This window comes from Hippoglossus stenolepis, chromosome 16 (assembly GCF_022539355.2).
Source record: "Hippoglossus stenolepis isolate QCI-W04-F060 chromosome 16, HSTE1.2, whole genome shotgun sequence".
Taxonomy (NCBI): domain Eukaryota; kingdom Metazoa; phylum Chordata; class Actinopteri; order Pleuronectiformes; family Pleuronectidae; genus Hippoglossus; species Hippoglossus stenolepis.
In genome coordinates this window covers 14,854,157-14,876,907 of record NC_061498.1, presented here as the reverse complement: position 1 = coordinate 14,876,907, position 22,751 = coordinate 14,854,157, and the positions used below count along the sequence as shown (strand labels likewise).

Sequence of the window (22,751 nt, the reverse complement as noted above, 5' to 3'; positions counted from 1 at the left end):
CGTTCAAACGTTTGGGGTCACTTAGAAATTTCCTTATTTTTCAAAGAAAAGCACTGTTTTTTACAATGAAGATAACATTAAATGTAATCAGAAATACACTCTATACATTGTTAATGTGGTAAATGACTATTCTAGGTGGAAACGTCTGGTTTTTAATGAAATATCTACATAGGTGTATAGAGGCCCATTTCCAGCAACTATCACTCCAGTGTTCTAATGGTACATTGTGTTTGCTAATCGCCTTAGAAGACTAATGGATGATTAGAAAACCCTTGAGAACCCTTGTGCAATTATGTTAGCACAGCTGAAAACTGTTTTGCTGGTGAGAGAAGCTATAAAACTGGCCTTCCTTTGAGCTAGTTGAGTATCTGGAGCATCACATTTGTGGGTTCGATTATACTCTCAAAATGGCCAGAAAAAGAGAACTTTCATGTGAAACTCGCCAGTCTATTCTTGTTCTTAGAAATGAAGGCTATTCCATGCGAGAAATTGCGAAGAAACTGAAAATTTCCTACAACGGTGTGTACTACTCCCTTCAGAGAACAGCACAAACGGGCTCTAACCAGAGTAGAAAGAGAAGTGGGAGGCCCCGGTGCACAACTCAGCAAGAAGACAAGTATATTAGAGTCTCTAGTTTGAGAAATAGACGCCTCACAGGTCCTCAACTGGCAGCTTCTTTAAATGGTACCCGCAAAACGCCAGTGTCAACGTCTACAGTGAAGAGGCGACTCCGGGATGCTGGCCTTCTAGGCAGAGTGGCAAAGAAAGCCATATCTGAGACTGGCCAATAAAAAGAAAAGATTGATATGGGCAAAAGAACACAGACATTGGACAGAGGAAGATTGGAAAAAAGTGTTATGGACAGACGAATCAAAGTTTGAGGTGTTTGGATCACACAGAAGAACATTGGTGAGACGCAGAACAGGTGAAAAGATGCTGGAAGAGTGCCTGATGCCATCTGTCAAGCATGGTGGAGGTAATGTGATGGTCTGGGGCTGCTTTGGTGCTGGTAAAGTGGGAGATTTGTAGAAGGTAAAAGGGATTTTAAATTTTGCAACGCCATGCCATACCCTGTGGACAGCGCTTGATTGGAGCCAATTTCCTCCTACAACAGGACAATGACCCAAAGCAAACCTCCAAATTATGCAAGAACTATTTAGGGAAGAAGCAGGCAGCTGGTATGCTGTCTGTAATGGAGTGGCCAGCGCAGTCACCAGATCTCAACCCCATTGAGCTGTTGTGGGAGCAGCTTGACCGTATGGTACGCAAGAAGTGCCCATCAAGCCAATCCAACTTGTGGGAGGTGCTTCAGGAAGCGTGGGGTGAAATTTCTACAGATTACCTCAACAAATTAACAGCTAGAATGCCAAAGGTCTGCAATGCTGTAATTGCTGCAAATGGAGCATTCTTTGACGAAAGCAAAGTTTGAAGAACAAAATTAATATTTCAAAGAAAAATCATTATTTCTAACCTTGTCAATGTCTTGACTATATTTTCTATTCATTTTGCAACTCATTTGATAAATAAAAGTGTGAGTTTTCATGGAAAACACGAAATTGTCTGGGTGACCCCAAACTTTTGAACGGTAGTGTATGTATTTACTGACTTCCATACCTAACCTGGATTGCCTGAATCCGGAAACATTTTTGGATCCGGTACTTTTGTTTATCCGTCTACATGAAGCCCTGTCAAGAAAACACGGAAACGCTGGAGCGGAGGGGTTGAAATCGCTGTAAAGATGTCATGGAGCATGCGCATAAAGTGAAAGAAGACAAAAGTCGAGATCCTACTAGCAATCTTCCCATTGCTGAACGACTTCTCTACCACCTGAAATCACTGTTACCACAGCAATCAAACAGGACTAGTTAGAATCGCGCACTTCGCTATAACCCTCGTTTGTGTTAAGTTACCGTTTTGAAACTTCCGTCTATAATAAAAATCTTTTCACGTCAGATTTGCCGGTTTTGAACAATGGTCCGATGAAAATAGATTCAACAGTGATAGATTAAAGTGTTGCTTGGTAATGTCATCCCTTTCCTAACCAGCTTCTTAACAACATCGATTTGGTTTATGTTGTTGCTGTTATGAAGTGACGCAGCGGGGTTAATAAGGGTTCAGGCTGAGGATGCGAGGCGAGGCGTGGTGCGTTCAAACGCGCGACCATGTAGAGAAATTACATGCCGTCGTGTAAATAAGATAAATAACATAAGGCCATTTAGTTTGTTTAATAAAAGAGCAAGCTATAGACCTGTTTTATAGGAAAGGTAACCTTAAATGACTTATGTTGAGATCTGGCGCTATATTAAAAAAATAATTAACTTGACCTTCCAGGGGGCCGTTGGGGGGCGGGGCGCCCCCCTAATATAATGGTAGGGGAAACACTGAGCTACGACCACTGGGCAGAGGGTGTGCTTGCCACACACACACACACACACACACACACACACACACACACACACACACACACACACACACACACACACACACACACACACACACACAATCAGATGATTGGAATAACAACGCAGCAGAAGCAAAGAAAGACAGAAAAATGGCAAACAATCTACAAAGCAAAGGCCTAATAAAAGATTTTCAGCATGAATAAACACAATACAGAAAATCTCCACACCATATTTATAAGAGGGATGAAGGGAGGGAAGGGCAAATGAGAAATTGCCTTTCCCCCTTTGTTCGTTCATTTCCTGCAAAGAGGCAATGATGACCAATATGTCTGCTCATCAAACCATAGCACCCTCCTGCAAATGGCCATGTGATGTCGGCAGGGGCGGCATTAGGAGCTGCTGCGGAGCCCCAGGCCGGCTGATGCAGCCAGAGCAGCTCCCCCAATGATGACAGACACGGGGGAAATCAAGCCAATCATTCACTCCCCCATCACACCTTCACATGCCTCTCTCTCTCTCTCCCTCCTTTTACCTCTCAATAACCACACTCCCCCGCTTTTCTTTTCTCTCTGTCGGTATCACTCTCTCAGCCTCGTCCGCCATCTATCTATTAACCCATCCCTCTCAGCAGAGCTGGGGCAATCTCAGCCATGCAGAACCTGATAGTGTAATGCTCCCCACTTCAGCTAAGCTCCAATTGGAACTCTTGAGCTGGAAATTACATTTTCACAGCACTGAATTAATGACAATTATAATGGGTGTTTGAGCTGAAGATGCTGCTAAAACAGCAACTTTAAGCCGAATGAGCATGTTTGTCTGAGCCAAGTGTCAATATGACTCGAGTTCCATTTTTGTCAGCTGTAAATTGCATTCAGAGCAAAGTCTGAAACTCCGTCTCAACCTTTTCCCTCCCCTCTGTCTTCTCAACAAAGTGAAGTGGTTTCAGAGATAATGCGAAAAATATAGAAAAGGGACATTGTGGCAATAAGGCGACATCATCTGCATAAATGTATAAATGAGTTTAAAGAGTGAGGAGAGGACCGAGGACGAGTGACGAGCAGTGTCACAAAGTGCTTGTGTGTCTGGTGGAGAGATTCGAATAAATGGAGAGAAAATCACGGCACTTGGGAGGGAAGTTAATAGTGATAAAGTGCTGTGCTGGAACAAAGTCCCCTCAAATCCATATAGCTGAGGCTGTGCGACTGCCTTAGACAGAGAGAGAGGGGGGGGGGGACTAAACAGTTATTTTTCCAGAGTTGACAGATTTGCAGTTTTTTTTTTTTTAAATGGTCCATGGTGAGTATTAACTATTTACACACACACACACACACACACACACACACACACACACACACACACACACACACACACACACACACACACACACACACACACACACACACACACACACACACACACACACACACCTTGTGTTTACCTAAGTGTATTTGGAACTATTAAAATTACACTACAGGATTTACAAAACTGCAAATCAAATCTGCACACTGTCAAGCTCCCAATGAATAATTTTATTCTCGTATTTTACGAGGCAACATTTTGATTATGGTACTGAGATAACTAATCATGTATTACTGTTTCTCTAAATTGTATAATTTTTTCCTCTTCAGATGGTATGGTAGTTCCAATAGAGTTGAGCTTTTAAGTGATATTAATGTTCCCTAGCTCATTTACTGTCAGATGGTAAACAGCAGGTAGTGAGTGAACCAAGCACTTTGCGATGCAAATGTCAAAATGAAACCATTCCAGTTCATTAACATAAAAATGTTTCATTTGTACATAATGTAAGACAAAATGAAATTTTTACAGCAGTGAATGTATTATGATTAATCAATACATTTAATATTATAAAAATGAGCAGCAGAAAGCTGACAGTATTTATTCTGCAAAATGAAAGCTTAGATTTGGATTTAATGTCATGCTGTAAGTCACATTATTTTCATTTTAACCACAGTGAGAACATTGTCCTTGTGCTTGATAATGTTGGTTTTAAAAAAGCCACTCGTGTTCAAGGCACTTCTCCTGTGTGATGTGTAGCTGAAATTAGAACTGAAATATCACACATTGTGTCGTCGAGTGTTGCCCAATTCCCCATGATGATCACACCTGTCATTGACACCATCTGGAGCCGCCACGTTCTGCTACTCAGATTCACGCTCGCTCGCTCTCATTCCTCTCCCGGCTCGCGTCTCGCCGCGTCCACAGCCTTTACCTACACTAGCTGTGTGTGTGTGTGTGTGTGTGCTTTTGATATATCATTTATAAACCAAGTCAAGCAGGTCAAGCATCATAGCCTTCTCTGATGATGTAGACGCTGCATATCTCTCCTGAATTGCAATAGAGCAGATATGGGGGTTGCTATGCAGCGCAAAAGTTGCTGTCGATGTTTGTAAAGAAACAGCCTTCAAATACAGATTACCTGTCATGTACTTTAATGTCATTATGTGTGTGTATACATTTGTTTGAAACGCACTGATAGAGAATCAGAGTGCGGGAGAAAACCGGGCCCCGATGTGTGACGGCTCATCTCTGTAGGGCCGTGTCGTGGATGTACACAGCTCATTAAAATGAGTGGCGATAATGGGGACAAGCTTGATTATCTGGCTAATGGCATGTTGTCTCATAAAGAGGGAGCTACAGCAGATGGATTAGTGTACAGCACAGCGGAGAAAAACATATTTCAGACTCACCTCTCCGATCTTAATTGTTTGGCTGTGGACAGATGAGCTGTTCTAATAAACGGTATTTTGTAAACAAGAGCCAGGGTCACAGTGTCACCTCGCCCAAAATGATCTAAGAGTGGATTTTCTCACAAGTGGTATTCAGTCATGCAAACAGTCTTTAGCAAAAAAGAAGAACTGCAGGGTTCTCTCTCATGCAAGCTTTGGGCTAATTGTGAGATTTTGCTGTAGCCTGCACGCGGGCGCACTAACAGGTTTCTGCAGAAGGTTCCTGTTGGAGCGAGCACAACACTCGCCTATTGACTCAGAGGCTTCCGTGGGCCAGTGGCCGTCTGCCCAGGAGCAGAGGGATGTTTTTCTGTGAGTGTGTGTGTTTCCATTTGCTCTTTTCCCCACACAGAACCTCTATTGTGATGTTTCTTGGCACTCTGCAGCAACATTTGACCAGGGGAGGCGGGCGCTGCCAGTTCCCTCGCCTGCCTCTGTCTTGGGATTTAGAGAAGACAGACAGGTGAAGAATCACATACTGAACTACTTCTCCTATGAAGAGTGTGAATCAGAGTGGGGGAGGGTGAAGGATTTGCGGTTGGTATGTTCATCAGATATCAGATTTTTCCTCTATATGTGCAGCTTATAAATGGTGTCTTATCTGAAAGCCTCCAGACATCTTAAATATCAGATTGTTCTGTTTGCTTTTCAATTGAGGAGCTATAAGGTCTCATTATCTTCACATCTCCCGGTGCGATAGAGTTTGTGATTTGGGATGTTTCAGCCATCAGACTCTTTTTTTTGAGACCACCGAGCTGTGGGATCAAGAGTCAGCGCAGGTAACCACCTCTCCTCTCCTCCCAGTGGGTCACCCATCTCCTGGCCCTCCCCGCCTGTCAGTCAACCCCTCTCCCGCTGAGTGACGGCTCTGTCAGCTAGTGGCGAGAAAGGGGAGACTGAGCGGGTCCAGTCACATCTGTTGTTTTACAGGCAGCCTGTTTTAAGCCCCAGGGATCTCATTATAACCGGGGCCTGTCGAGAGAATCGCCCATGAAGCGCTCAGCCAGACAACGATACACAGAGACGCAAACGAGACGGCGATGCATCGAGACTAACATACAGCCATACGTTGCTCATGTTCACTCCATGTAAGACATGCAAGTTGAACCACAAAGCTTAACAATGCAGGGGATAAGTAGGGATACATGAGGAAATGACAATGCAAAAGAGAAACTGCCGCCTCAGTGCAGCACACGCCATGCAAAACAATGAGTGACACCTCTCAGTATTCACTGCTTGTATGCTGCTGTCAATGTGGAATTAAACTTTGCCTGCGACAACAGACACCTAAGGTGAACGTTCAAAGTCAAAAAAGGCAGCGGTCAGGAGGCGGCGCGCTGCTGCTGCTGCTGCTTCCGACTGGCCTCTCGCTCAACGTCACTTCTCCATGAGCCCATGTTGGCTGATTGGCATCACATTGCTGAGACTCACTGGAGTGACGTGCACAGGGGTCCATGCAAATCAGCCGTGTCTGCTGTGTGTGTGTGGGTGAGTGGAGAGGAGGTGTGAAGGATATCATGGATAAAACCAGCGTGCATGCTGGGATATGCATGTTGATGCAAGTCATTGTGTCACTCTGGCTTTCTGTGAACGCAGGCTACACATTTACCCCCCCACTAGTTATTACATTAAGCACACACATACACAAAACATGCAAATCTACTGTCCTATGTGCTTTTCATGTAAACAAAACCCTATGAACATATAAAAAGATGATTCTAGTTTCTTATTTTCAATTTTCTGTCACACTCAAAGTAACTGCTGAGATTTGGGAACATGGCAGAATGATTATAAGTAAGATGGAGCAGTAAATATAAGCTCTCAGATGACAGGACACTTTGTGAGAAAAATTCGAACATTTTAACCTGATTATCTATCACTTTATTTTCAAAGCAAAACCAAAATTAATTTACATAATCTAAAATATGAATCCCTCACAACTACAGGAGTTTATTTGCTCCTCCAAATAAGTTTGACTAACACACAAGATTTTCTGACAAGGTTTCCCTGACAGAGATCTTGGTAAATTATTTAATGACTGTATCTGTGTTATTTCCTCCACCATGGAGGCTGTTTGTTTGTTGGTTTGTATGTTTGTTTGAAAGATTACTCAGAAACTGCTGGATTTTTTGATATTTTCCCAGGGAATAATTCATGGCTCTTGATGGAAAACCTGGTGCATGTAGGGAACTGATATTATAAGTGTGTGCAATTTGGTGCAGTTTCAAGGGACTATTGGGTCTTCCCTTTTGTCCGAGGTATGCGTCCCAATTATCCTTTAAGTGAAAAGCTAATGTGAACCTTGTATAAGCTAAACTCTGTCCCACTTTGTCTAGAGACAAATTCAAATCAGGTGATATTCTTATACAGGAAAATAATCAATATCATATTCAACGCACAGAGTCCATTTTCTTTGAATTCTGATTCCCTCCTTATTCACCACTCTGCCTCTCAATGTCCGTTTAATAATTCAGCACCCTCATCGCTTTTAGTGAACACCACTGACCCGTGCTCCCATGTGCCACGGGGTTTTCGATGAGACATCGTGCGCACGCTGGAAAAGTACGTATATTAGCCTTTGAGATTTTCAATCTTGTTGGTCAGAAGGGTTAAATTAAAATTCACAAAGGAGCGCTTCCAATCCAAAGGCATGTCAGGAGCGGAGAGAGAAGATACGAGTCGATAAACACGGCAGCCTCGGGTCAACACACTCAAGACAACATGCCCCGGGCCAAAGCTGGGCCACTGTCATCTCAGTCAACTCACCTGGGCTCGCCGGCGGCATTTATGTCGGCACAGTCAAGTCAGAAGGCCTGGAATGAAACATCACATCTCCCAGTATTTAAGCCTCCCTGGTTACTCAGGACGGCACTGAGCTGCACACTCCCTCATTAAGACGAATAGGTTCTGATGGTCCTTGTGATGCAGCTGCAGCAGATCAACCTGCTTGTCCGAGTGGAGAGGAAAATAAACTTTGAACAGACTAAAACTCTGCTTTAAAAGAATACTAATCTGCAAACTAAATTGTGTACAGGCAGAAACTGCCCTCCATCTGATGCATGGCTGCAAGGCAAGCTCCTCCACAGTTTCCCATTTATAATTTAATCACTCGCCAAAGGCTACACACCAGCTTAGACAATCCTTTTTAACCAGCTTTTTATCCGGCCACTTGTCCACCCTGCAACACTCATTTAAAGACTCTTTACTCCTCTCAGCAGAAATTAGCTGCTTGTTTTTATTTTTTAGGCGGATAATTGCTCTTTAGGGACAGAATTACTTCCATTTATGAGGATATTCTAGGTCTGGTCCGGACCATAGACAATATTACAGCGTATGGTCGGTACGATTTATTTTCTGCACAATTTAAAATATTGAAAATCTTGTTAGGTATAAGGCAAACTCGGAGCCAAATGATTATGGCCTGTTGAAGGATTGGCCTCTGGGAGCAACGGCCAATATTTGGGGGCTTCTGGTGTACACAGCAGACATCCGGGCCAAGACTCTGTTTGCAATACATTGTTTACAGTCCGACTAGTTTCTTTCATCACAGGAGCGAACATTTCTCCACACAAAACACAAACAGTGAGACTTTTGTAGGGATTTTAGGTCCAGGTGACATTTTGGCAAATCTCTATTGACAGCCAAATGAATGCTCAAATGCGATTGGTCAAACTACTGTTAGAAACGGAAACCAGAATTTCCGCCCCAAAATCTTGTGCCTCGCCAACAGTTCTTTTATAGAGAACAAGTTTCAGGTCCACACACACACACACAAACTAAAATGTTATGTATATATATTTGTCATTATTGTAGATAATATGTACATTGCTTGTTTACTTGGATATGAGTGTTGCTGGCTGTTGACTTTGTAATACAACTCCAGATGGAGGAGACAGATTTACATAAAATGTGAGAGTGTGTGCATCGACGTGTGGCCTCATCATCTCAGTCTCAATCAACCGTGACGGAGAGAAAATGTAGCAACAAAGAGTAAAGCACATATAGTGTCATTTACACACTGATCAGTCAAATATAAAGCTGAGGCACAGATATTACTCAGTCAAGAGCAAGGAGTAGTCAACATAGATCATGCTCTCGTTCTAATAACATCCCTCTACAGATGTAGATACTGTACATAGAAGGTGAATATCTTATGTTGATGTGGTGGTGTGGAGAAAACAGTAAAATGCTTCATCAGTTCGGTTCAAATTCTAGCATTTTCCAAAAAAAAGACGACCAAGATGGCTCATAAAAATGCTCAATAAAACAAGCCACTCAATTAAAAAGTTTTGCTGCATTCAAATCCTAAAATAAAACCTTCACCATTTTCTCTTTCACACTCTTTTATTTACTTTTATTCCTCATGAATCGATCCCTCGCCACAAATTGAGGAGCATCGAAAGGTAAGAATGAGTCGAGAAATGAGCCCGAGAAATTACCTTTTATTAAGTCTACAACGACCATATCGATTTCCTGTTGTGCGTCTGCCATGATAATGAAGACGGCGGATGTCAGAGCGGCCGCGGTGTAATCGTTGTGTACGCTCCTACAGCCTCGAGTGATGAAGAGGAGAGAGGCCGAGCTGTGACGTGGAGCCGCCTGGTGGGCCTGCGAGATCACAACCGATTTGACCACTTAGTGAAACAAATGAGCTTCTAATGTGAAAGCTGTCGTCCGACTTTAATGTGCACATTATGAAAAATACACGGCATCCGGGTTGGGTGCTGCTTAAGATTAAATGTAATGTAGTTACAGAGGCATATTCAGTATATTCTGTTCTATTGATTCCACTCCTTCTGAAAGGTTGTGAAACATATCACAACTTCCATATTAATAATTCCATGTATAGTTTATGAAAAGAGTTAGGACAGAACCTTGTCTATCTGAAAGCAGACACGGAGCCAAGTCCCACATCACGACATCAATTAGCTAATGCTACGCTAACTGAGTTTGCCACTGTTACCCAAGGCCACTTCCTCAGGTCGCCGAGCGTAGAAAAAGAGATTTAATTCACATTATCCAGGCACGGTATCATGAGGCTGCGACTAATGTGGATATTTTCTGTCTGAAACTTTATTGCAATACTATCCGATAAAGGTGAAACGGCCAAATAGAGATTATAGGAAAGTGATGTCGGGGGGTGGGGGGGGAGCAGCCTTCAGATCAACTTCAGCAATCTCCTGTAAGCCTTTTCTCATACATGCACCCACGTAGACACATTCAACGCTTACTATTCACGCCACTGCACAAAAACACACTGAAGGCATACACAGATCCATGCCCACACAATCCCCAAAAATTGGGGATTCTGGACTGGATCCCTCACACATTCACATGCTATGTAAATCTGCAGCTCCTTTGCATCCCTTGGCTCCGTCATTCACCGCTCCTGCAACACTCGCCACGGGACACATTTTTTAAGCGGCCGAGGAGACTTTGATCCTGCTGAATTCCAATGATGACACGGCTCGACAAAGGAGGCCTTTCACACGGACCACGCTGTCATGCCAGGCCGTTGCCTTGAAGGCACGTGGTGGTCACATTAGCTACACTTGAACCTGCTAAACCGCTGAGAGATGCTCGCCCATGCAAAGACACACCGAGCACGGGAAGACATAGCATGCAGGGCCGTTTTAGATTCTTGCCTCCAGGGATGAGAGAATCAGTCGAAATATTGATTAGTTGACTGACATAAACTTAAAAATTCACCTTTGGCAATTGATTAATCATTTGAACCTGAAGCTTCAGGGATGTTGATCAGATGAAACAAGCAATCTGAAAACTCGTTTTCTGCGAAACCTATTTTCCCCACTATTTTATGAAATGACAATTAAACTAACTGATGAATTCAGAGTGGAAATAATCAAAATGATAATTTGCAGCTCTTCCTTTTTAATCCTGTGTTTCTTCTGCAGTGACAGATGAAGGAGAAGTAGTACTTGCAAGAAAGAAAAGAACAGTGACCTGTTCTTACAGAGGAGAACGTTCTCATACATCATGTTTAAGCTTAATGGACAGAGCACTCTTCTTTTGTCTCAAAGTTCCTTGAAGATAAGGGATGAGAAGAAGACAACCTTACGTATAGAGGCCTCGCGCACACGGTGTGTGAAGGTTCAGAGACGGGAGATATATATTCACATTGGCTCCCTGTGACTTATTGCTCCTCTAAAGCCTTTTTATGTAGTGAGAAATCTTCATGTCTTCTACCTTGATGTGCAGAGTGCCGGCTCCGTGGGAGATGATGGACAGTCGGTCTGTGAACTGCAGGCAGTCCTGTCTGCTCTGTCTCGACTTCTCTGCTTCGCTATTCGTCTCCCCGGCTGTCTGGTCTCTGCAAGAGGGAAGCAACATTGCCTTTCATTGTTACCTCCCTGGTTTCATCTTGCTGTAGCTTGTTCCAGCTCAGCAGTCGTGACATTTGGAGGGTTGTTCTTACCGTGTTCTAGGGTTGAGCATCCAGACATTATGTATATACACCACCTACTTTGCATTTTTGTGCTATTTTCATTTTGCTCAGTGTCTAAACAATGGGGTATTGAATTAATGTTTTCAATCATATCAATGCATGCCAGGAATTCGGGGGCAGGTAGCTGGTCTCTTTCATGCATTGGATTTTGAAGAAAAAACTAGATTTGCATGTTGCTAACACATGTGACATTTTCTCCGAAGAGGGTGTATGTGTGAACACAAATGTCCGAGTGAGTCCGCCTCGAGAAAGTCCGCAGAAGCCGATATGAGTGCAAAGCAGGTGACTGCTGCTTCTGTTGCTTTGGATAAATGATATGTAATGTAATGCTTCTCACACTGAAGCGTAAGTGCATTAGATACTAGTGAGACTGTATATAAAGATTGACGACATAATATAATAATAATACACTTTATTTATATAACACTTTATAGCCAACTTACCTTGATTGCCCACTGGTGGCTGGCTGCGGTACAGGTGGTAAACCCTTCCTAAATGTTTATCGATGGGACATGGACCAATCAAATTTTTTTTTAAGTACACATTATATTAATGTTTCTTAAAGATGATTTCTGCCATTTTAGGTAAACATCATGATTGACAGTTAAGTTTGACTCAAAGTAAAATGAGCTTTCTATCTGTATTTACAGTCTATGGGTGAGATGAGAGGTTTGAGTAATAAAGAGTTCAGTGACTCATCCGACACCAAAACATGCAAAAGGGTTTATGATACTTTGACACTGGATTTTACAACAGAATGTCATCACAATGAAAATCGGTTTGTTTACTCACAACAATCGGAAATATAGCATGACACACACAAAGTATCTACTAGCAATGTTCTTGCATATATCTGATTATTAACAATAATTAGTTTAAAACTTTTGTTCACTAATGAAGTAAAAGTTTAACTTTTGCAAGTCTTTGCTTCTGACATATTTCTTTTGTTCCATATAATTTGATGATTCTCACTTCGCACTTTGTGGAAATGGATCGGCATTAGTCAACGTTTTAGGTACAATATTTAGTAAACCATTGTGTTTTGTGATGGCCACATGTTACCGTGATCATGGTGGGAGGTCACTTCCTGGTTCAACAAAAGGCGTGGCTAAAGGCTGAGGACACTTAAATGCTGGGGCCAGGTGAATGGATTAAACCATGTGCTGCCATACCATGGGGGGGATTTGTTTTAGTTAGGTTTGCTTTGTATTTACTTGCGTCCATCGTATTCCCTTTGTGTATTATTGGTCAAACCAGTATATATCGTGTATATAAGTGTTTATCTGTATCATTATTATTTTTACCAAAATGTATTTATGAACTTCCTTCTGTATTTAACAATTTGTTTTCTGTTGAGGAGCACTTTGTAGTTTGTATTGAAAAGTGACCTTTAAATAAAGTTGTTATTAATAATATTATATAATTATGGGAGGTCTGTTAGTATACTGAACACATTATTAATTTAGCCGTTATTATTTTGTTGAACTCTTATATCAGCTTGGTTTTTTTGGTTTGTATTGTTTTTGCATTTTTGGGGCAAATAAAAACTTTCACCCAAAACTCCTGTTTCCTCTTTCCTCACTGCTTTCCCCCCTGACATATTATATAGCTAAATTAATAACAGAAATAATTATTACTGCTGGGTCAGTGTGGGTCATATCTTAATACATCCAGATGGAGCTTCTTCCACCATGCAATGCCCACACTACAAGTGGTTTTGAATGGGTCACCTCATGAAGACAATCTGCTGTCATATCATAACTTGAAAACTTTGTCCCTGTGTGGTCACGTACACATTACAGTCACTTCTCACCGGCCATGCCTGTCTCCTTTAATCACCACAAACAGCAACAACAGTTCCCCTCATCTCTCCGCCACTTCTCCCTCTCGTCTCCACTTCATAGCCCGGCCCACCCCTCGCTCTCAGACAGAGAAACTCATTATAGCTGAGGATTAGATCGATCAGTGTGGTGGGGGGAGGGGGTGATGCCCAGTGGAGAGGCAGCATGCCTGGGCCAAGCAATTTATGCCAACAATGGAGCTCATCTCTGCATATCCTGACTGCTGCATGGAGGAAAACACTCAGCGGCAAACACACACACACACACACACACACACACACACACACACACACACACACACACACACACACACACACACACACACACACACACACACACACACACGCACACACGCACATTTATTTCTGCTCAGTTTATTTCAAGCAAATTGGCGGGGGACATACTTATTAGTGAAAACAGCACCTATAGACATCTGCAGATATAAGACGTGACATGTCAATAATGAGATTACACCAAGAAGCTCATTGGTTGAAAAGCAGTTTCGCTTCTTTTATATGGCTAATTTTAAAACACTCACACGCACGGACACATGCAGTCTGTATCATTCCATTCTGAGAACCCCGCTGCACGCCGGGAAAAAATCGGCCCTGGTAATGTAACACCCCCCAGCACCCATCCACCCACCTATCATTTTCATTCTGAAGGCCGACATTTTCTCCTCTAAGTGGGTTTGCCTCCACAGCAAAGGCAGAGCCTTCTGCCATCGCCCTGGAAACCGGTGAGAGTAAACACAAGTGGGATTGGGTTGTTGCTCTGCGGCGCGTCCTCGCAGTGGCCTCATCTCACTCCTCAGACTATCTTTATTTCCCAGAGGGATAATGTTGGCCTCAGTATCTGGTTCTTCCTGACTCAGGAATCCTTAGCTCCTCAAGGTGTGCGTGCATGAGGAACTGTGCAAGTGAACGCATGTTCGTGTTAGTGTGCCTAATGTTGAGGGGGTTAATAACGGATTAGGCATCAAAGCGGCGAGCCTCCGAGCAGCCAAGCTTTCCATAAATTAACTTTACCTTTTGTCTCTATTTCTTCCCTCGTTGGTGCTTCCTCCCCGTTATTATTATTTTTGGGTGGAAATCCATGCAAATGAGTCTGTGTCTAATCCCGTCCCATGGTTAGCGACAATAATGGTGAGGAATTACCATCAGGCAGGTGGAGGAGTGGGCACCTTCTGAAGTGATCCAGTCACTGCTATTTCACAGTCATTTTGTGACTTCAGTTAACACAAGAGCACTATTGTTGAAGAAAAAGCCCCAAAAATGTTGAACAAATTGTGTCTCTGGGGGCAGAAAATGGCATTGAAAACAGAAATATCCACTAAAATGGCACTAGAATGCAAATGTACATGATTCTACATGTGTAACTCTAGCTCTTATCTGTTTATTTACTAATATCAGAAATCTATCTGTCTGTCTGTGGCTCCCATACCTCGAGAAGCGTTCATCTTATTGGCCTCATGTTTGGCATGTGTATTTGTTAGGGGCCCTAAGGAAATACAGTGTTGAATTTGTCGATCTTCACTGAACTTTGAATAAACAGGTGAACAGCTCTTTGTGCAGCAGCGGGGGTGCAGCTTCAGGGTTCTGTGGATTGAGTCCTGCACTTTCTGAGGTCTTTACTTTCTGCGGCTCAATGTAATGGAGTCTTTTGTCACCTATTCCCCATCTCTCCATTAGGTTTGGTGCAAATTGGTTATGTACTTTTCGTGTAATCACACTTAACAAACAATGTCTGACGCAAAATAAGACATGAAGTGAGATACTTTCCCTCAGCTCCTGTATCCGTTCATCATTTGTACATAATAGCATTTGCTTTCGAAATTAACGCCAACCATGGAGGCCCTAATTAGGCCCATTAAGGATGCTAATTACACAACCATGCCAAAAAAAACCAGACCAACAAACAAGACGACCAAGTGCAGATCCCAGCCTCCCCAAAGACAGAGGCTTGGAACAGGTTGCCCATAATCCCTTTCACCACACGGACGCTGTCCTTGGCCTGAGACGGAGCAGCATCCCGCGGGCAGGGACATGTTCTCATCTGGGCAGAGGAGATAACCACGACACACCCAGGCTCAGCTCCTCCGCCACCACCAACCTGCCTCTGCACACCATCCGTTCCCCTTGGCCCCTCCATCCTTTTCTCCCTCTTACAACTGTCCATCACGGCACACGCTCACACAAACTCCACGCCGCTGCAAACTCACTGGAAAGACAAGGAGAGAGAAGAAAGACAGGACCTAAAATGAGTTCAGACAGCGACTCAAGTGTTTTTTTTTAGTTTTCCCTCTCTTCCTCCTGCTCTGGCGTTGGCGCCCTGTGTGTATCTCTGCCAATCCAGTCACTTTGAAGTGTACAGCGTTTGACTTGGACAAAGATTAGGGAATTTGAACCTCATTCTAAGGGAGCCGGCACGCAGGGGTTGTTTTCGTGGCCATAAAAAAAAAAAGAATTCGGACTAAAAATCAATGTCAGATTTCAGACGGGGCTTTGTCTGCTCAGAGTGAAGTGCATCATCACTGGGTATGTCGGTGCTCCCCGCAAAGTGATTATCAGGCGACCCGCTGGCCGAGGAGATTATTATATTGACTCCACACTCACAGTTCAGAGGAGTTTGGTGATGTGGTGACAACAGCTGTCATACTGAACGATGACACACCAGAAGCAATCTCAGCCAAGAGCTCTTACCACCGAAGATAACAGAGGTGGTGACACCATCATCTCTGCAGTGCCCTTATATAAAACCATGCAGGTGAAGTGCAAAAGCAGCGTGACCACTTAAAAGCAGAATATCGGGACCGCGCCCCTTGTAGAAGAATCACATTGATTCGAGAGCAGCTTCACCCAAATCACACATACAAATGTTTTATTTACTCTTATCCACATAGTTTGAGTTTCATTTGATGCTTTAGAGTTTTTCTGAAAGTCACAGCAGGAAACATTTCAATCCACCATCATATTATTGGGACGGGCTGAGTGTTACGAAGATGTTTACTGAGAGATGATAGAAATATTTCACCCTTCAAAGATTTTGCTTTACCCTCCATACAGAGGATGTGATCTTTTTAAAATGTCACATTCTGTTAGTGTTTTGTTGGCGATGTTGCAAATCAATGTGCAGGACGGACTTACAGGAATATTGAGTTTAGTTTGAGTGATTTGGTTCAAGTCAAGGTTTATTTATATAGCACGTTTAAAGAGAAAACACAAAAGCAACCAAACCTTAACCATAACCATCCTATGGAGCCAGTTTGAGCTGAGAACTTTACTGTTTCTTCTTTTGAACCAAGAAAAGATAACTATCACTATTTACTGTTATAAAGAAGCTGTCTGACTCGTGCACAGATATCAACCCAAACAGCCAATCACACACACTGAGTGACAAATGTCTCAAAACCAACACATGGTGGTAAAGGTTACATAAACATTCACCTGCATTATTGTTGTTACAATACATGTTGTCCACTTTAATCAGCGCACATTGTTTTGTAAATGAATTCAGTGAAGTTGCTGTGTGGTTATGAGAATGAGCTGTTTGCTGATCATCTGCATAAAGTCGGTCTCAGCTCTCTCTTAGGTGCCCTTTTGGAAAAGAAGTATTAAAAACACTTCATTATATAAGCAGATAAGAGAAAGTTTGTTATTATTGCTATTTTTCACTATTATTATTATTATTATAGGCAGCTTCTTTTTAATAGAACTTATTCTGCTGCTGGTGTTAAGAGGTGTTCTCTCTCTCTCTCTCTCTCTCTCTCTCTGTGTTGTCTCTCCTCTGTTGCCAGCCCAACAGCTGCTTCTCCCTTGGCCAGCCTCCAAATGGATGACTGAGGAGAGTGAATGGGTTTTTAATTTCACTTGTTAACGCTGTTTTCTCTCCGTCGCTCCCCTCCCTCAAACCTGCAGTGCCAACACAGTCAGATAGGAAGCGGGGGGGAAATAAACAACAGTTTGGGACCGACACGAGAGCAGGGTCTCAATACCATCCTTCAAATTAAGAGGACATTGATTAGGCACGGGCTGAGATATTTGAAGAGTTTCATTCTTCTTTCTCTCTTCTTCAGTGGGTTAATTAATCCTGAAGGGTTTACTTTAAAACTCAAGTGTCTCAGAGGCGAAGCTGTGATATTGTTCTGCTAATCCCACAGCTGAGACCTCCATCGCCGCTGTCTGTCTTTCAACTCCAAAACCCCAGACAGGTGCGTTTTAAAAAGCCTCAGGCAAGATGGCTGCTTCCTTAGCAATGGAAGCTGTACATGTGCGAAGAGGAGGCCCCCAAGTCACATTAGTTCCTCCTCATGATTCAACCTCTTTCTCCTCAAGCTGCCACTTTTATGCTGACCGCTCAGTGATGCATCACTGCATCATCAAAAGAGGGAATAAAGGGAGGAAACCTAAAAGATGTGTAACTGAGGCGAGAAGAGAAACGTACAAATAATAAATCAAACTGAAGTTGTTAAATTGAAAAGTAGATGGCTGCCAAAAACAAATCTCAGATTGATAGATCAGATACTCTCGCCACGAAAAACAATTCACATGCACACACACATATACACACGCATGCACAAGAACACATGCATCCATACACACAGACATACATAGACATGCATGCACAGACCCACACACACACACACACACACGCGCACACATGCACAGATGCACAAACATACACACACCCATGCACTCTCTCTCTCTCTCTCTCTCTCTCTCTCCTCTCTCTCTCTCTCTCTCTTCTCTCTCTCACACACACACACACACAAACAAAAACTGTATAATATTTACTTCAACTGTTGCCAGAGAATTTTTAATTATTAAGTATTATTTAAGAATATATATAACCATCGCAGGATTTCTGATACAGACTGAAGAAAACACATATCTGTGAAAACTCTCAGTCATCATGATGTTTTTATCCAAGCAGAGTTAAATTGAGGGCGACTGGATTTGGCTTCATTTGTGCGAGGAAGCCTCTGGATAAGAGGTGAAACATCTCAGAGCTACAGCCAAGTCCAGGTGCCCTCAAATCAATTCAACTCTCCTTGGGCTGAGGACAACAAAGTAAAACACCAAGGTAAGCTGGATTCAACACAACAGGACTAACAGGTTGCAGCTGCAGCTGCAGCATGCAAATAGGTGCTGATAGAGGTTGAGCTGCAGGTGTAAATCAGCCCAGAGAGAAATTGTTAGAGAAATTCTTTGAGGATAAGTTTCCTCACACTGGAGACGCATTAAAGACGACAGGAAACTGGGCCGGGAAACTTACAAACAACTGCTGCAACACATAACCTCAGGATTCTTTAAACAGAGTGCCCCCGGCACGCAGTAGGATGGGTTCTGACATCCATCCTAAGTGAGACAGATTACACTGAGCCAGTTTAATTTGAATTACAAGCTATTTACTGGCTCAGATGTGATGCTGCAGGGGCGCGGTTTCACTTCGAGGAGGAGGGTTTAAAACTCTCGTCCCCTTTGTTGGCCTTTACCTGTCCCAGCATGTCGAGCCAGGGGCTGGAGGGGATGGAGCAGGAAGCTGCTGTGTCTGGACCGACTCTCAGGCTTTGGGTTCCCAGCACAGGTCAGATACATGATTAATGTGGGGATAGACACAATTAGCGTGAGCTAACAAATACAATTAAATTACAAACGTAGATCTACTGCTTGGCCACTGGAGTGGTGAATTTAAAAGCAGTTTCAGAAAGTGACTGTTGGGACATAAAAATTCTGTTGGTTAATGTTTGTTTTCACGTCTCTTAAAAAATAAATTTTGATATTAATGATAAAAAGTAAATGGTAAATGGATAATCAGTTTTTATATATCTTGATGACCACTCGCTTTTAAATCCAGTTTTACATTCACACACACATTCATACAGTGCATCTATGTGCATCCCTTTTCTCTAGCAGAAGGGGTAATTTGGGGATTCAGTATCTATCTATCTAGTAATATAAAAGGACACTTTGATCAAACTGCTGACCTTCTGGTTAGAGGACGACCGCTCTAACCCCCGTGCCACAGCCAATGATGTCTGAAGAAAGACGTTTGGCCTGGTGATGATCTAACAACCATTGTTTGTCCATAGATCTGCCTATCATACCTTTATAGTGATCATGTGCAATATGCGTATATGGATATGGAATGCATTTATTTATGCGTGCGCATGTGTTTATGTTGTGTTAGTACACTGGATTGAGTGCATTGTCTTTTATTCTGTTTTCTATGCATCACTGGAGCAGCAATTTTATATTCCGTTGTACTCTGCTGATACAATGACATTTTCTGTATCTTTAAATAAATGTGTCCCTTGTAATTGTCTTATCAGGCTCAAATCTCTCATAATCTCCATTTAACAGCTGAGGTTCCGATACAGTTACAATGACAAAGCAGATTTTCAGTCAACATGTAGCAGGCAGTCAATCTGCAGCGTAAGATCATTATACAAAAGTAGTCACTGTATGTTTGGGTTGTTTGCCTCTGTAGAGACAATGGAAAACACACAGTGAGAGTCAAGGGAAACAAATGTTCACATGAGCATGAGGCGTCTCACAAACCGGGCGAGGTGTGCCCCCTTGTGGAAAGACATCAACATCACAGTCCACGTTTAATACGTTACTTCCTCCATATTTAATTGTCCAGCACACTGCTTTGAAAACTCAACATTAAGGAAACTGAATTACAGACAAATGGAAAGTAAACTTGGGAAATGAATAACAAGCCATTAAAAACGATAAGAGCATAGGTTTTTTCAGAACATAGACTTTATTCATTTCATATAAAAATGACACAAACACTCTTAAAAAGTTGAGCAGGTGCTTCAGGTAATCTTCACAGGGACGTGAGCCAGCCTGCATCACAGACTCGATCACACACACACACGAGGGCCATTGCACCTTCACATCACCACCTTTCAGTTCACCTCTCCTGCACGTGGAGGCCCGACCTGTACAGTGAACCACCAGCAGAGGCCGGGGTAAGCCTCTGACACACCACTGAACCCTTTGCACTCCTCCTTCCCTGCTTCCCTCTCTTCCCTCTCTTCCCCAACTCCTCCTTTTTCCCCTTTTCTCCTTCATCTGGTTTTCCTTTTTTTTTTTCCTCAATCGTCGTTGTGACCCTTCATATCCCTGAGCCCAGCTTCTCTGATTGGTTCCAGACGTGCCACTGAGCTCTTCTTGCCGACTCAACATTCCACAGCTGGAGACTGCACACACACTCACACACACACACACTCACACACATACTCTCTCTCTCTCACACACACACACACTATTTGCTCCCTCTCCTCCTACCTTCCCCCTCTATCTTAGTCCAACTCAGAGAGCAAAAGAAGCGTTTTTTTTGGTTTTTTTTTCATGGCAGTTAGTGAGCCTCAGACTGAAAAGGCTCCAAAGCATTCCTCCGAGCAGGAAGACAGAAATGCACTCAGAGGCAAGAGCCGCAGGAAAAAGAAGAAAGTTTGAGGAGGCAAATGAAATGCTCATTATGGTCATTATAATGCACAAACGTGAAATCTTAAAAATGACGATGGAGGTTTTTCTCTCACGAAAAGAGTACGTTTTCGCTAAACAATCTCTGGCTCTCATACATACAACGTCGTCATTTGCATGAGGGATGTTTTCCTCTGTGGGGGCAAGTGTTGGCGTTTATCCCATAACAGAAGTGAAGTTTCCAAATGTCTTCACCAGTTGTACTTAAGCGAAATCGCATAATGAAACCTGCATCATCGAAAAGACAAAACGAGAGAGAAGTATACTAGCGATAAAACATTACAGAGTGAATTGTGAATTGTGGTGTATAAAAGTGATGAATCAGACAAATATCAAATTGCAAAACCTTTTTTCATGGCAAGCACAAAGAAAATGACTGTCCATAAAAATGCTGAATCAGCTCCAGATGGTGGCACGAGGAGCCAAAACAAACAACAGAGCAGCGACTGTGTCTTAAGGATAATGACAAAAGGTCGAAAAGTGGTGGAGACTAAGACCAATTTAGATCAGGATAAGAGTAGAAAGTGCCAAACTGTACACAAAGCCATAGATGCTGAAAGTCTAATCATTTGATGACAACCCTAAGTCCTGCTGTGCCACAAAGACAATGTAATCTATTTTAAAGACCAGCTTTCAATACTAAGTTCTAATTATGTGCACAATTTTAGTGTGCTGCCCTCAGACGGTTTGAGGTCACTGGTCCCTGTCACCTTCCACACATTCACATTTGGACTTCTCCCTCCTCGGCTCGGCGTCGGACAGCTGGTGCTGACGTGTCCGATCCGAGCGGAGGAGAGAGGCAGGCTCACACAAACCACACATGCATCATCAGTAACAGTTTTCTGCAGCTGCAGAGATAACGACAAATCAACAAGGAAGGACGCACAAATGCAACAAAACAACAACAAAGACAAAAAAGACACCTCAAGTTCCGGTAAATACTGTCATGGCAAAGACCCTTACAAAACTGAAAAAAAGGAATTTGGTCCTGAAGAAGACTGGCTGTGTATTTGGAGAACGGAGACAAATGGTTTTAGTTGATCTGTGGCTGTGTGATTGTCTTTCAATCAAAATGGGAAGAAGAAAGGAAATATACTGTACACTAACCAAATATTTACGTTGGCACCAGGGAAAACGGTTTTGAACTTTTCCAACTGTGATAAAATTAAGTTCCCAGTAGATCCACAAATGGTCTTCCTGGATGCTTTGGGGGAAAAACTGTACGTAAAAGGAATGATCTGATTTGACTGGAGGGTAAATTGCTTGAATTGTCTTGACAACAGAAAAGACGAGGGATTCAATTATAAATCTAAATATCTGCTGCGCTCTACACAGCCCTTCAGCACTTAAAAAATCTTTTTTGGTTTCAAAAGAGACGACATAAACGCCACAATGGGTTTTTCCTTTTTTTTGAGTCAACGCCTCTCCGGCGTTGGGTCGGCTCCAGCCTCGCGGCTGGTTGGATGGTCGGTCCAGGCAAAGCTCTGCTACTCTGGCTGCTCGTTCAGCTCCATGTCCGACACCAGGATGTTCTTCTCGGCCTGCTCGGAAAGGCTGGAGCTCGTGCGGCTGTAGCGGGCCCCGTCGTACGACCCCCGCGACCCAACAGTTCTCCGACGGTACAAGTAGATCACACCGACGATCAGCACCACCAGCACCAGGCCCGCGACTATGACGACAATCAGAGTGGGCAGATGGTCGTCATCCACTGGGCAGAGACAGAGGATGGAAATGTCGATTAGCAAACACACAAATACACACAAATGGGCCACACACAAACATTGCAGCTAATGATCACA

The 22,751-nt window shown here is 43.0% G+C and overlaps 1 protein-coding gene and 1 long non-coding RNA gene across 2 annotated transcripts in view; both read right to left on the bottom strand.

Annotated features, from left to right (window-relative positions):
* Nucleotides 1-11,260: 11,260 nt before the first annotated feature.
* On the bottom strand, nucleotides 11,261-12,716 carry LOC118122960. Its single transcript, XR_004698538.2, has 3 exons — nucleotides 12,678-12,716; nucleotides 12,059-12,106; nucleotides 11,261-11,480 (listed from the first exon to the last, which is right to left on the bottom strand). It is a non-coding gene; the product is annotated as an uncharacterized LOC118122960 (long non-coding RNA).
* A 7,489-nt stretch (nucleotides 12,717-20,205) lies between these two features.
* mrc2 (mannose receptor, C type 2) overlaps nucleotides 20,206-22,751 on the bottom strand; it is a 28,072-nt gene continuing 25,526 nt past the window's right edge. The window contains exon 29 of the mRNA XM_035179901.2: nucleotides 20,206-22,660. Within this exon, the coding sequence (XP_035035792.1) occupies nucleotides 22,440-22,660 (221 nt within the window). The 3' untranslated portion in view covers nucleotides 20,206-22,439. The remainder of the gene's footprint in view (nucleotides 22,661-22,751) is intronic.